The sequence below is a fragment of the Ranitomeya imitator genome, chromosome 6 (genome assembly GCF_032444005.1).
Source record: "Ranitomeya imitator isolate aRanImi1 chromosome 6, aRanImi1.pri, whole genome shotgun sequence".
In the NCBI taxonomy this organism is placed as follows: domain Eukaryota; kingdom Metazoa; phylum Chordata; class Amphibia; order Anura; family Dendrobatidae; genus Ranitomeya; species Ranitomeya imitator.
In genome coordinates, this window is record NC_091287.1 from 20,256,328 (window position 1) to 20,271,495 (window position 15,168).

At 43.7% G+C, this 15,168-nt stretch overlaps 2 protein-coding genes across 5 annotated transcripts in view; one reads left to right on the forward strand and one right to left on the reverse strand.

Moving 5' to 3' along the window:
• LRRC72 (leucine rich repeat containing 72) overlaps positions 1 to 3,765 on the reverse strand; it is a 66,532-nt gene extending 62,767 nt beyond the window's left edge. For all 4 annotated transcript variants that reach the window (XR_011313931.1, XM_069729301.1, XM_069729300.1 and 1 more), the window contains exon 1: positions 3,743 to 3,765. Coding sequence is in view for 3 of the 4 variants with exons in the window: in XM_069729301.1 (XP_069585402.1) it covers positions 3,743 to 3,754 (12 nt within the window). In the remaining variant the exon portion in view is untranslated. The remainder of the gene's footprint in view (positions 1 to 3,742) is intronic.
• A 77-nt stretch (positions 3,766 to 3,842) lies between these two features.
• SYF2 (SYF2 pre-mRNA splicing factor) lies at positions 3,843 to 9,305 on the forward strand. Its single transcript, XM_069729303.1, has 7 exons — positions 3,843 to 3,924; positions 4,403 to 4,504; positions 5,634 to 5,759; positions 5,869 to 5,986; positions 6,134 to 6,224; positions 7,054 to 7,152; positions 9,005 to 9,305. Exons 1-7 carry the CDS (start codon positions 3,892 to 3,894, stop codon positions 9,168 to 9,170), a joined length of 735 nt encoding a protein of 244 aa, XP_069585404.1. The 5' UTR covers positions 3,843 to 3,891; the 3' UTR covers positions 9,171 to 9,305.
• Positions 9,306 to 15,168: the final 5,863 nt, after the last annotated feature.

Sequence of the window (15,168 nt, forward strand, 5' to 3'; positions counted from 1 at the left end):
TTATTGTTGGAAGTCTGGTCTGGGGTCTGTTTTAGTTGTTTGGGGGCTGAAATCTGTTAGGTCGGGGGTCTGGACTCAGGTCTGTATTAATGTATGGAAGGTCTGACGTCTGTATCAGAGGGTCTGGTTTGGGGTCTGTATCAGTGTTGGGGTCTGGTTTGGGGTCTGTATCAGTGTTGGGGTCTGGTTTGGGGTCTGTATCAGTGTTGGGGTCTGGTTTGGGGTCTGTATCAGTGTTGGGGGTCTGGTTTGGGATCTGTATCAGTGTTGGGGGTCTGGTTTGGGGTCTGTATCAGTGTTGGGGGTCTGGTCTGGGATCTGTATCAGTGTTGGGGGTCTGGTCTGGGATCTGTATCAGTGTTGGGGGTCTGGTCTGGGATCTGTATCAGTGTTGGGGTCTGGTCTGGGATCTGTATCAGTGTTAGGGGTCTGGTTTGGGGTCTGTATCAGTGTTGGGGGTCTGGTTTGGGATCTGTATCAGTGTTGGGGGTCTGGTTTGGGATCTGTATCAGTGTTGGGGGTCTGGTTTGGGGTCTGTATCTGTGTTGGGGTCTGGTTTGGGGTCTGTATCAGTGTTAGGGGTCTGGTTTGGGGTCTGTATCAGTGTTGGGGGTCTGGTTTGGGATCTGTATCAGTGTTGGGGTCTGGTTTGGGGTCTGTATCAGTGTTGGGGGTCTGGTCTGGGATCTGTATCAGTGTTGGGGGTCTGGTCTGGGATCTGTATCAGTGTTAGGGGTCTGGTTTGGGATCTGTATCAGTGTTGGGGGTCTGGTTTGGGATCTGTATCAGTGTTGGGGTCTGGTTTGGGGTCTGTATCAGTGTTGGGGGTCTGGTTTGGGATCTGTATCAGTGTTGGGGGTCTGGTTTGGGATCTGTATCAGTGTTGGGGGTCTGGTTTGGGGTCTGTATCTGTGTTGGGGTCTGGTTTGGGGTCTGTATCAGTGTTAGGGGTCTGGTTTGGGGTCTGTATCAGTGTTGGGGGTCTGGTTTGGGATCTGTATCAGTGTTGGGGTCTGGTTTGGGGTCTGTATCAGTGTTGGGGGTCTGGTCTGGGATCTGTATCAGTGTTGGGGGTCTGGTCTGGGATCTGTATCAGTGTTGGGGGTCTGGTCTGGGATCTGTATCAGTGTTGGGGTCTGGTCTGGGATCTGTATCAGTGTTAGGGGTCTGGTTTGGGGTCTGTATCAGTGTTGGGGGTCTGGTTTGGGATCTGTATCAGTGTTGGGGGTCTGGTTTGGGATCTGTATCAGTGTTGGGGTCTGGTTTGGGGTCTGTATCAGTGTTGGGGGTCTGGTTTGGGATCTGTATCAGTGTTGGGGGTCTGGTTTGGGGTCTGTATCTGTGTTGGGGTCTGGTTTGGGGTCTGTATCAGTGTTAGGGGTCTGGTTTGGGGTCTGTATCAGTGTTGGGGGTCTGGTTTGGGATCTGTATCAGTGTTGGGGGTCTGGTCTGGGATCTGTATCAGTGTTGGGGTCTGGTTTGGGGTCTGTATCAGTGTTGGGGGTCTGGTTTGGGATCTGTATCAGTGTTGGGGGTCTGGTCTGGGATCTGTATCAGTGTTGGGGTCTGGTTTGGGATCTGTATCAGTGTTGGGGGTCTGGTCTGGGATCTGTATCAGTGTTAGGGGTCTGGTTTGGGGTCTGTATCAGTGTTGGGGGTCTGGTTTGGGATCTGTATCAGTGTTGGGGGTCTGGTCTGGGATCTGTATCAGTGTTGGGGTCTGGTTTGGGGTCTGTATCAGTGTTGGGGGTCTGGTTTGGGATCTGTATCAGTGTTGGGGTCTGGTTTGGGATCTGTATCAGTGTCGGGGGTCTGGTTTGGGGTCTGTATCAGTGTTGGGGGTCTGGTTTGGGGTCTGTATCAGTGTTGGGGGTCTGGTCTGGGATCTGTATCAGTGTTGGGGGTCTGGTTTGGGGTCTGTATCAGTGTTGGGGGTCTGGTCTGGGATCTGTATCAGTGTTGGGGGTCTGGTTTGGGGTCTGTATCAGTGTTGGGGGTCTGGTCTGGGATCTGTATCAGTGTTGGGGGTCTGGTCTGGGATCTGTATCAGTGTTGGGGGTCTGGTTTGGGGTCTGTATCAGTGTTGGCGGTCTGGTCTGGGATCTGTATCAGTGTTAGGGGTCTGGTTTGGGATCTGTATCAGTGTTGGGGGTCTGGTCTGGGGTCTGTATCAGTGTTAGGGGTCTGGTTTGGGATCTGTATCAGTGTTGGGGTCTGGTTTGGGGTCTGTATCAGTGTTGGGGGTCTGGTCTGGGATCTGTATCAGTGTTGGGGGTCTGGGTTGGGGTCTGTATCAGTGTTGGGGGTCTGGTTTGGGGTCTGTATCTGTGTTGGGGTCTGGTTTGGGGTATGTATCAGTGTTGGGGGTCTGGTTTAGGGTCTGTATCAGTGTGGGGGTCTGGTCTGGGATCTGTATCAGTGTTGGGGGTCTGGTTTGGGGTCTGGTTTGGGATCTGTATCAGTGTTGGGGGTCTGGTCTGGGATCTGTATCAGTGTTGGGGGTCTGGTTTGGGGTCTGTATCTGTGTTGGGGGTCTGGTTTGGGGTCTGTATCAGTGTTGGGGGTCTGGTCTGGGATCTGTATCAGTGTTGGGGGTCTGGTCTGGGATCTGTATCAGTGTTGGGGGTCTGGTTTGGGGTCTGTATCAGTGTTGGGGGTCTGGTCTGGGATCTGTATCAGTGTTGGGGGTCTGGGTTGGGGTCTGTATCAGTGTTGGGGGTCTGGTTTGGGATCTGTATCTGTGTTGGGGGTCTGGTTTGGGGTCTGTATCAGTGTTGGGGGTCTGGTCTGGGATCTGTATCAGTGTTGGGGGTCTGGTTTGGGGTCTGTATCAGTGTTGGGGGTCTGGTTTGGGGTCTGTATCAGTGTTGGGGGTCTGGTTTGGGATCTGTATCAGTGTTGGGGGTCTGGTTTGGGGTCTGTATCTGTGTTGAAGTTCTGGTCTGGGGTCTGTATCAGTGTTGGGGGTCTGGTCTGGGGTCTGTATCAGTGTTGGGGGTCTGGTTTGGGGTCTGTATCAGTGTTGGGGGTCTGGTTTGGGGTCTGTATCAGTGTTGGGGGTCTGGTCTGGGATCTGTATCAGTGTTGGGGGTCTGGTTTGGGGTCTGTATCAGTGTTGGGGGTCTGGTTTGGGGTCTGTATCAGTGTTGGGGGTCTGGTCTGGGGTCTGTATCAGTGTTGGGGGTCTGGTTTGGGGTCTGTATCAGTGTTGGGGGTCTGGTCTGGGATCTGTATCAGTGTTGGGGGTCTGGGTTGGGGTCTGTATCAGTGTTGGGGGTCTGGTTTGGGGTCTGTATCAGTGTTGGGGGTCTGGTTTGGGGTCTGTATCAGTGTTGGGGGTCTGGTTTGGGGTCTGTATCAGTGTTGGGGGTCTGGTTTGGGATCTGTATCAGTGTTGGGGGTCTGGTTTGGGGTCTGTATCTGTGTTGAAGTTCTGGTCTGGGGTCTGTATCAGTGTTGGGGGTCTGGTTTGGGGTCTGTATCAGTGTTGGGGGTCTGGTTTGAGGTCTATTAGTTTGGGGGTCTCGTCTGGGGTTTGCTTCAGTGCTGGGGGGGGTCAGTATCCATGTTGAGGGGTCTTGTCTGGGGTCTGTATTAGTTCGGGGGTCTGGTGTAATACTGCATAGTTTGATAACAAGCTGGACATGTTAATTCCTGGAGCTGCCGGATTATCCTTGTAGTGTCCGCACTGTCAGACTCTCCTCTCCTCCGCGGCGCTGCTGTTCTTGTTTATCTCACTCACCCTGGCCGCCATGTTAGCTTCTCCTGTTGCTAGGAGACACCTGAGGGGCGGGGACGCGGTTATGCGCCGGAAGTACGTCATACGCACGCACTGTGGGTCGCGGCCGCTAAACGCGGTGAGGGCGGAAGTTTACTGTTCATAACATCAAGATGGCGACTGCAGCAGCGGAAGAGAGAGAGCGGGTGAGAACAGGGGCGAGGTGGGGCCCGGAGGACTATAACGCCCAGCAGGTCCTAAGCTGAGGCCAGACCTCCTACAGGCTGATGTGTGACGTCTCTGTAGTGGGTGGTTGTATTCTCTGGAAGGCCTGCTGAGACTTGTAGCTCTTCAGTATGATGTCTGGGGACATGCTGAGACTTGTAGTTCATCAGTGTGGTTTTAGTTATTCTGGAACGTGTTCCTATGTGTGAGGTCTGTTCAATTGTGCTGAGACTTGTAGTTCATTGGTGCAGTTCTGGGGGGTTTGCTATTCATTATCTCTGTTGGGCTGTGCTGGGTCTTGTAGTTCTTCTGCAGATCACAGGGTCTCTTGGTTTGGGGCTGGGGAGTTGGCACATTTTTTGCATCTCCCCTGTGTGTGGCTGATAACAGGGAGCAGTAGTCCTCTCCTGCGCTGTTCATCGTGTCATTGTGATTAATAATTTGCTCTTTATTTCACAGTCTTCTTCTGAGGACGAGGAGCCGACAACATCAGCGGAAGATCCGGCCGCACAGAAACGGGAGGAACGTCTGAGAAAGTTTCGGGAACTGCACCTGAAAAGGGTGAGAGGCCGTGTGTGACAAGTGAGGAGCCCGGGGGGCCGGGGGTGTACATCTCTGGGGCCGGAGGGGGGGGACTGGGCCCGTACATCTCTGGGGCCGGAGCCCGGTCTGGTTGCTAGCGGACAAGTCTGTCCCACATCACTCAAGTCTTCATTGCTGGGTAGAATGAACACTAAGTTGATGACAGAAACTTTACAATTTATCTGTCTTATTAGTTTGTTACAATGTATCAGTGCTGGGAAAATGTATCTTCCCAAATACCAGACGGCTGGATGTCAGACCCTCGGCTGTGATAGCTGTTAGGTCTCTGCAGGCCTCTGGATGTGGAGCAGAATGTTTATTTTTGACTGTAAGCAGAGATTTTGAAACAAGAGAGTATATTAGAAAGTCGCAGACTTCAGCCCGACTGTCTGTGTGGTGTGAGGATGATGAGCGGAGTGCTCCTTATAGGACACATGGCCTAAGGCTGCCTTCAGGAGAACACCCTGTTTTTGCACGGCGAGATGCATTGGCTATTGTTGTCATTTTTTCGAGTACATACAACGTTTTGATTGTGTTTTATTTTTTTATTACTTTTTTTTTTATAGTATGGTTGAACCGCCAAAGAATGTTAGTTTTGACGTTTCCACTATCTTTTGTTTACACCGTTTGCCTTATAGGTTAAATCATTCAATATCTTCATAGATAGAACTTTTCTGGATGTGACGATACCAAATGTTTGTGCTGCGTGGCACTGATGGCGGCTGCGGGGACCTTCAGCAGGACCTCAGCTGCCATGGCGGACCGTCAGCACCTACCGATCGCATTGTTTAGGGCATTGCAACAAACCCTCTCTCGGATTGCACCACACAATTATAAGCTGCTATGAGAGATTGACAGCGGCATTTAAGTAGTTAAGTGGCAGCGATCAGATCTAACTCCAATCGCTGCTCTTGGAGGCAGGGTCGGCTGTATAACACAGCCGCCACCCATCCATCTTGCAAAAGGTGGATGTTGGGAAGGGGTTAAACCTGCTGACCCTAACACACCTAAGAAACGATCCGGAAATTGCAACCCGTGCCAACGCTGCGACCTGTCAGTCTTTCCTATGCATAAGTGGTGAAAATTAAAGACTCCGCTCATTTTTCAGAATGAAGCGCGGAAACTGAACCACCAGGAGGTGGTGGAGGAGGACAAGAGGCAGAAGTTACCCAGCAACTGGGAGGCTCGGAAAGCTCGACTGGAGTGGGAGCTGAAGGAGGAGGAAAGGAAGAAGGTAAACGTGAATCCGGTCATGGAGGAGCCCGGGAGATCCTGGACCTCATGCAGGAACAAGAAAGCCCAGAAAAATCATATCTCACCTCTGACTCTCTGCTATAACCTAGGAATGTGCAGCTAACGGGGTGGATTACGAGAGGGCAAAGCTGCTGGAGATCAGCGCAGACGATGCAGAGAGATGGGAGAGGAAAAAGAGGAAGAGGAACCCGGATATGGGATTCTCAGGTGAGTAACATCATGTCGGTGCAATGTCAGTCTGAGATGGGATTGCAGGGATCAGAGTATTTGATTGGCTGATACTGTGACTGCCCTATAATCTGTGATCTGCTGCCTCATGTACTGGGGTCCTTCATAACCTCTTGTGCTTCACAGATTACGCAGCTGCACAACTGCGCCAGTACCAGAGACTGACACGACAGATCAAACCGGACATGGAGGAGTACGAGAGGGAGCGGGATAAACAGTAAGTGTACATATACACCAGCAGAATAGTGAGTGCAGCTCTGGGGTATAATACAGGATGTAACTCAGGATCAGTAATGTAATGTATGTACACAGTGACTGCACCAGAAGAATAGTGAGTGCAGCTCTGGAGAATAATACAGGATATAACTCGGGATCAATAATGTAATGTATGTACACCGTGACTGCACCAGCAGAATAGTGAGTGCAGCTCTGGAGTATAATACAGGATGTAACTCAGGATCAGTAATGTAATGTATGTACACAGTGACTGCACCAGAAGAATAGTGAGTGCAGCTCTGGAGAATAATACAGGATATAACTCGGGATCAATAATGTAATGTATGTACACCGTGACTGCACCAGCAGAATAGTGAGTGCAGCTCTGGAGTATAATACAGGATGTAACTCAGGATCAGTAATGTAATGTATGTACACAGTGACTGCACCAGCAGAATAGTGAGTGCAGCTCTGGAGTATAATACAGGATGTAACTCAGGATCAGTAATGTAATGTATGTACACAGTGACTGCACCAGCAGAATAGTGAGTGCAGCTCTGGGGTATAATACAGGATGTAACTCAGGATCAGTAATGTAATTTATGTACACAGTGACTGCACCAGCAGAATAGTGAGTGCAGCTCTGGAGTATAATACAGGATGTAACTCAGGATCAGTAATGTAATGTATGTACACAGTGACTGCACCAGCAGAATAGTGAGTGCAGCTCTGGGGTATAATACAGGATGTAATGCAGGATAAGTCTTGTATTTATTATACACAATGTATTATGTTGTATATTAATTGTATTTTGCTCTCATTTATTCCAGAGGTGACCTCTTCTACCCCACATCAAACAGTCTGTATCATGGAACGCACGTCCCGTCCAAGGATGGTGTCGACAGAATGGTCACCGATCTTGAGAAACAGTAAGCGCTTATCTCTGTCCTAGAATTTGCTCTCTTGTAGATTATTTGGACACCACTGTCCTCTCCGCAGTTTGTCATTGAAGAACACCACACTGATCAGTAAAGCATGAGCGAATCCCAATGAGTGCACACTGTGACCATGTGGTGTCCCTGATTATATTGCCTGTAGTTCAGGCATCACATAAATCACCATTACTATAAGAAACCTGCATGCATTTAATATCCCCATCATTTCTACATGACCTGATCACTATGTCTTCAGTACGATCTGTTGCTTCCATGTCCCCTTTCCATGTTTTCTGTGACTTCCAGTTCATTATTTTTCATGGGACAGACCCACTAAACATTGTAAGGCGTGAAGAGAAACACTTGCCACATCTTTAACCCCTTGATGACTGGCATTGTCACAGTATGATGCAAGTAGGAGTCTGCTGTTATTATGCTGTAATCGCACTGTGACTGTGCAATCAGGACCTTGGCAGTAACATGTAGCAATGCTCCTGCTTGAACCACAGAGATTCCTGAGATTTTCGTAGAATTTTTTTTTTCCCCCTTTCTTCAGATTCATTTGGATTACAGCCTATATAGTTAAAGTACAGGAAGTATCTCCTAACCGTACGGCTTGACTTATACCTATAGGTAGAAAGCGCAGGGTGCAATGAAACGGCTGTATATTCTAAAGGGATTAGTTCACTGGTCAAGTTTGGCAATTCTTTGGCGATGTGCACACTTTGCATTTTTGCCGCTTGGATTTGTCACAAAATCTGAAGGGATTCTTGATGCCAGAGCCAGAAAAGCGAATGAGAATCCTGAAGTCTCGTGCACACATTGCGTATTTGTGACTTGCAGATTTAGAACTGCAGTATTACAATTTTTTGGGTGGTTTTTCACCTTTTGATTTCAAAAGAAGTCAGTAAAAAATGCTATAAAAATGCACGTCTTAAAAATTATTGTGGATTTGCTGTGTTTTTAGACAACAATGCATGGAATAGAGCGATATAATAGAGACAGGCATATAATTGCACTACAGCCCCCGACATAGTGCACCGTGCAGAGCTTTTTATGATTAAATAAATGAAAAAAACTACGTCCCCCCCCCCTTATTTTTGATAACCAGCAAAGGTAAAGCAGACATCTGCGTGCTTATGTCGTCAGGCTGGGAAGGTCCATGGATATTGGGCCCTTCGTAGCCTAAATGTACCGGCCCACAGCTGCCCCAGAAGTGGCACATCACATTGATGCTGCAAATTTGGCGCTGTGCTCGGCTGTTTCCCGATGTCGTGGTAATTGGGGTAATGGAGCTTGGTGTTGTCAGCTGTGAATTGTCCAAGACACACAGCCGACATCAAGCCCCGATGCTAGTATATATAACCCAACTAAGTAAATGGAAGACAAAGCACCCAAAAAAAAAAACTCCCCCCGACTCTTTCCCTATCCTGACCACAGGGAGCAGAAACGTCTGAAGAAATACGTGGGAACTTTTTTTTTTTTTTTTTAAATAAGGTGCAATTATGTCAATTTCTTTTTCTACTTTTTTTTATTGTTCCAATACACACAAAGGAAATAAACGTGTTTCTAACAAAACATGTAACTGCAATAATTATCTGGGAGAAAATGCAGTAAAAAACCGCACTCAAAGCCTGGCAAAAAAAAAAAACGCACTTTTTTTTTGCGAACAGATGCAGAAATCAGAAAAATTGTTTGCACATAGCCTTCAAGTGTTTAATGATTTCCTAAATACTGACACCTTTTGAAAACTTTTTTTTTTTTTACATTAATGATTGCAGTGAGGCTTAATAAAAGAAAATGATGGATAATTGTTTTGTTTTTTTCCTTTCTCTTCGTGTTGCAGGATCGCGAAACGAGAGAAATACAGCCGTCGGCGCGCGTACAACGACGATGCTGATATCGATTACATCAACGAGAGGAACGCCAAATTCAACAAGAAGGCGGAGAGGTTTTATGGGAAGTACACAGCCGAGATCAAGCAGAACCTGGAGCGGGGCACCGCCGTGTAGGGGCCGGGCGCTGTCCTGTGGGTGCAGCTCTCATGCGTTTCCCTATAAGACATTTGGAGATTTCTATCTTGTGTTTTCTATATTCTTCTGCTTTGTACATACAGATATGACTATAATAAATGTGTTGCTGAGAAACCAGGACTAGAAAGTCAATGGCTGTGACAAGTGTCGCCTTATATACACAGCGGTGGTGGTGAGCACACCATAAGACCTGCACGAGTGTGAATGTCATCAGTCCACAGTCAAAACAGTGTTTCCAAATGGAGGGCACTCGCCACCATTACTACCCTCCACAGGAGCAGCGACCGACACGGGTCACTCCAAGAGCAAGGCATATAATACTCCACAAGTTCACAAAGGAACCCAAGGTAACCCCTAAACAACTGAAGGCCTCTCCGCACCTGTCCACCATTGGTATGATCCTGAACAAGTATGTAGTGCATGACAGGATTTGTAAGGAGGTCACTGCGGTACAAAAACATCATTGCTGTCCCTCTGTAATTTTGCGAAACATCACCTGGATAAACCTTAACCCCTTCATGACCTTGGGATTTTCCATTTTTCCGTGTTCGTTTTTCTCTCCCCTCCTTCCCAGAGCCATAACTTTTTATTTTTCCGTCAATTTGGCCATGTGAGGGCTTATTTTTTGCGGCACAAGTTGTACTTTTGAACGACATCATTGGTTTTAGCATGTCGTGTACTAGAAAACGGGGAAAAAAATTCCAAGTGCCGTGACATTGCAAAAAAAGTGCAATCCCACACTTGTGTTTTGTTTGGCCTTTTTGCTAGGTTCAATAAAAGCTAAAACTGACCTGACATTATGATTCTTCTGGTCATTACGAGTTCATAGACACAAAACATGGCTAGGTTATTTCTTTTTTATATCTAAGTGGTGAAAAAAAATTCCAAAGTTTGATAAAAAAAAAAAAAATTGCGCTATTTTCTGATACCCGTAACGTCTCCATTTTTCGGGATCTGGGCTCGGGTGAGGGCTTAGTTTTTGCGTTCCAAGCTGACGTTTTTATTGATACCACTTTAGTGCAGATGCATTCTTTTGATCGCCCGTTATTGCATTTTAATGCAATGTCACTGCGACCAAAAAAACGTAATTCTGGGGTTTCTAATTTTTTTTTTCTTGCTACGCCATTTAGCGATCAGGTTAATGCTTTATTTTTATTGATGGATCAGGCGATTCTGAACGCGGCGATACCAAATATGTGTAGGTTTGATTTTTTTTTTTATTTTATTTTGAATGGGGCGAAAGGGGGGTGATTTAAACTTTTATATTTTTTTTATTTTTTTCACTTTTTTTTTTTTTACTTTAACTTTTGCCATGCTTCAATGGCCTCCATGGGAGGCTAGAAGCTGGCACAACTGGATCGGCTCTGCTACATAGCAGCGATCATTAGATCGCTGCTATGCAGCAGAAATGCAGGTGTGCTATGAGTGCCGCCCACATGTGATCGCGTGACGGGGGTTGGCGATGGTGATCATTTCCGGCAGCGGTAGTTAAATGCCGCTGTCTGCGTTTGACAGCAGCATTTAACTAGTTAATAGCAGCTGGTGAATCACGATTTCACCTGCTGCTATTGCAGGCACATGTCCGCTGTTCAAAACAGCTGACATCTCTCGGCTTTGATGCGGGCTCACTGCCGGAGACCGCATCAAAGCGCGGCTTCTGACCTCAGACGTACCATCCCGTCCGAGGTCAGAAAGGGGTTAAAAACCTCCTACCATAATGTGACACGCAGTGATGGTTGTATCAGTGTTTGGGCCAGGACGGCGGCCATCATTGACAAATTCCGAAGGAAAACATCCAGACCTCTTCCCATGAGCAGAATCTCAAGAACGTTGGTCCTGCAGCAAAACGACCCAAAACACAAGTCATCTGAAACAAGAATTTTGTAGGGAATAACGGGCTAAAATTCCTCCATCTGATGTGCAAGAATAATCAGCATTTACCAGAAATGTTTAGATGCAGTTATTGCTGAGCAAGGCGTCACACCAGATACTGAGAGCAAAGGGGGTCACGTACTTTTGCCACTGATTAATATGATATAGAATGTGGACGTTTATGGCTAATATTAATCTTTAAGTTTCTTATTCAAAACAAACATCTGCGGAGCGGACAGCGTCCTTATAAGAAAACCTGGCCTTAATTTACCAAAGGTGATTATTTCCCATCTGCAGAACAAATGATTAAAAACTGCAAATATTTTGTTAATTTTTCTGTGACTTTCACCTCTACCCCTTGAAGTGATGCCTCTTTGTTGTTATTAGCTCGGCCATGGACTCGGTAGATAAAAGAAGAGCTAATATCTGGAAATAAATGCCTTATGTGATAATCAGAGGGAATAGGCCATATCTGAGGAGGGCTGGAGAGTCCTAGGAAGAGCGAGAGCAATCCAGAAAAAAAGGGCAGCTAAAGAGAAGTTCCACATTGGATTCTAATTCATCTTCTACCCTCCCGAGTTTTTAATCTTTTGCACAAATGTAATTTTTTTATGCAATTTTGGGGACAAACTGTTCCCCTTCTTTCAAAGGCAGAAATTAGGACTCCCGTCTGGTCGACTCCATAGCGACTATTGAGGGTTTTTATTTTGTTATCTTACCTCTTGGTGTTACTGGCACACACCCAAAAATTAATAAGCAAACAACCAAGGCGTTCCAGTGAGTAGCTGAATTAGATTTTTTATATGAATTGTAGGGTTTGGACATTAGAATAGATATGACCTGTTTAGTGCATACGTTTATGAATAAAAGACAGGCAATACCGAAAAGTCAGAACAGAACCAGAATATAACTGCCCCTATGTACAAGAATATAACTACTATAATACTGCTCCTGTGTACAAGAATATAACTACAATAATACTGCTCCTATGTACAAGAATATAACTACTATAATACTGCTCCTATGTACAAGAATATAACTACTATAATACTGCTCCTGTGTACAAGAATATAACTACTATAATACTGCCCCTGTGTACAAGAATATAACTACTATAATACTGCTCCTATGTACAAGAATATAACTACTATAATACTGCCCCTATGTACAAGAATATAACTACTATAATACTGCCCCTATGTACAAGAATATAACTACTATAATACTGCCCCTATGTACAAGAATATAACTACTATAATACTGCCCCTATGTACAAGAATATAACTACTATAATACTGCCCCTATGTACAAGAATATAACTACTATAATACTGCCCCTATGTACAAGAATATAACTACTATAATACTGCCCCTATGTACAAGAATATAACTACTATAATACTGCCCCTATGTACAAGAATATAACTACTATAATACTTCCCCATGTACAAGAATATAACTACTATAATACTGCCCCTATGTACAAGAATATAACTACTATAATACTGCTATGTACAAGAATATAACTACTATAATACTGCTCCTATGTACAAGAATATAACTACTATAATACTGCTCCTATGTACATGAATATAACTACTATAATACTGCCCCTATGTACAAGAATATAACTACTATAATACTGCTCCTATGTACAAGAATATAACTACTATAATACTGCCCCTATGTACAAGAATATAACTACTATAATACTGCCCCTATGTACAAGAATATAACTACTATAATACTGCTCCTATGTACAAGAATATAACTACTATAATACTGCCCCTATGTACAAGAATATAACTACTATAATACTGCTCCCTATGTACAAGAATATAACTACTATAATACTGCCCCTATGTACAAGAATATAACTACTATAATACTGCTCCCTATGTACAAGAATATAACTACTATAATACTGCTCCTATGTACAAGAATATAACTACTATAATACTGCTCCTATGTACAAGAATATAACTACTATAATACTGTTCCTATGTACATGAATATAACTACTATAATACTGCCCCTATGTACAAGAATATAACTACTATAATACTGCTCCTATGTACAAGAATATAACTACTATAATACTGCCCCTATGTACAAGAATATAACTACTATAATACTGCTCCCTATGTACAAGAATATAACTACTATAATACTGCTCCTATGTACAAGAATATAACTACTATAATACTGCTCCTATGTACAAGAATATAACTACTATAATACTGTTCCTATGTACATGAATATAACTACTATAATACTGCCCCTATGTACAAGAATATAACTACTATAATACTGCTCCTATGTACAAGAATAGAACTACTATAATACTGCCCCTATGTACAAGAATAGAACTACTATAATACTGCTCCCTATGTACAAGAATATACTATAATACTTCCCCATGTACAAGAATATAACTGCTATAATACTGCCCCTATGTACAAGAATATAACTACTATAATACTGCCCCTATGTACAAGAATATAACTACTATAATACTGCCCCTATGTACAAGAATATAACTACTATAATACTGCCCCTATGTACAAGAATATAACTACTATAATACTGCCCCCTATGTACAAGAATATAACTACTATAATACTGCCCCTATGTACAGGAATATAACTACTACAATACTGCTCCTATGTACAGGAATATAACTACTATAATACTGCCCCTATGTACAGGAATATAACTACTATAATACTGCCCCTATGTACAGGAATATAACTACTATAATACTGCCCCTATGTACAGGAATATAACTACTATAATACTGCCCCTATGTACAGGAATATAACTACTATAATACTGCCCCTATGTACAGGAATATAACTACTATAATACTGCCCCTATGTACAGGAATATAACTACTATAATACTGCCCCTATGTACAGGAATATAACTACTATAATACTGCCCCTATGTACAGGAATATAACTACTATAATACTGCCCCTATGTACAAGAATATAACTACTATAATACTGCCCCTATGTACAAGAATATAACTACTATAATACTGCCCCTATGTACAAGAATATAACTACTATAATACTGCCCCTATGTACAAGAATATAACTACTATAATACTGCCCCTATGTACAAGAATATAACTACTATAATACTGCCCCTATGTACAAGAATATAACTACTATAATACTGCTCCTATGTACAAGAATATAACTACTATAATACTGCCCCTATGTACAAGAATATAACTACTATAATACTGCCCCTATGTACAAGAATATAACTACTATAATACTGCCCCTATGTACAAGAATATAACTACTATACTACTGCCCCCTATGTACAAGAATATAACTACTATAATACTGCTCCTATGTACAAGAATATAACTACTATAATACTGCCCCTATGTACAAGAATATAACTACTATAATACTGCCCCTATGTACAAGAATATAACTACTATAATACTGCCCCTATGTACAAGAATATAACTACTATAATACTGCCCCTATGTACAAGAATATAACTACTATAATACTGCCCCTATGTACAAGAATATAACTACTATAATACTGCCCCTATGTACAAGAATATAACTACTATAATACTGCTCCTATGTACAAGAATATAACTACTATACTACTGCCCCCTATGTACAAGAATATAACTACTATAATACTGCCCCTATGTACAAGAATATAACTACTATAATACTGCCCCTATGTACAAGAATATAACTACTATAATACTGCCCCTATGTACAAGAATATAACTACTATAATACTGCCCCTATGTACAAGAATATAACTACTATACTACTGCCCCCTATGTACAAGAATATAACTACTATAATACTGCTCCTATGTACAAGAATATAACTACTATAATACTGCCCCTTTGTACAAGAATATAACTACTATAATACTGCCCCTATGTACAAGAATATAACTACTATAATACTGCCCCTATGTACAAGAATATAACTACTATAATACTGCTCCTATGTACAAGAATATAACTACTATACTACTGCCCCCTATGTACAAGAATATAACTACTATAATACTGCTCCTATGTACAGGAATATAACTACTATAATACTGCTCCTAT

Coding starts and splice junctions, on each gene's coding strand:
- SYF2 (XM_069729303.1), top strand. CDS start 3,892: ATGGCGACTGCAGCAGCGGAAGAGAGAGAGCGG. Junction 3,925..4,402: donor CAGCGGAAGAGAGAGAGCGG/GTGAGAACAGGG, acceptor TTTATTTCACAG/TCTTCTTCTGAGGACGAGGA. Junction 5,760..5,868: donor AGGAGGAGGAAAGGAAGAAG/GTAAACGTGAAT, acceptor GCTATAACCTAG/GAATGTGCAGCTAACGGGGT.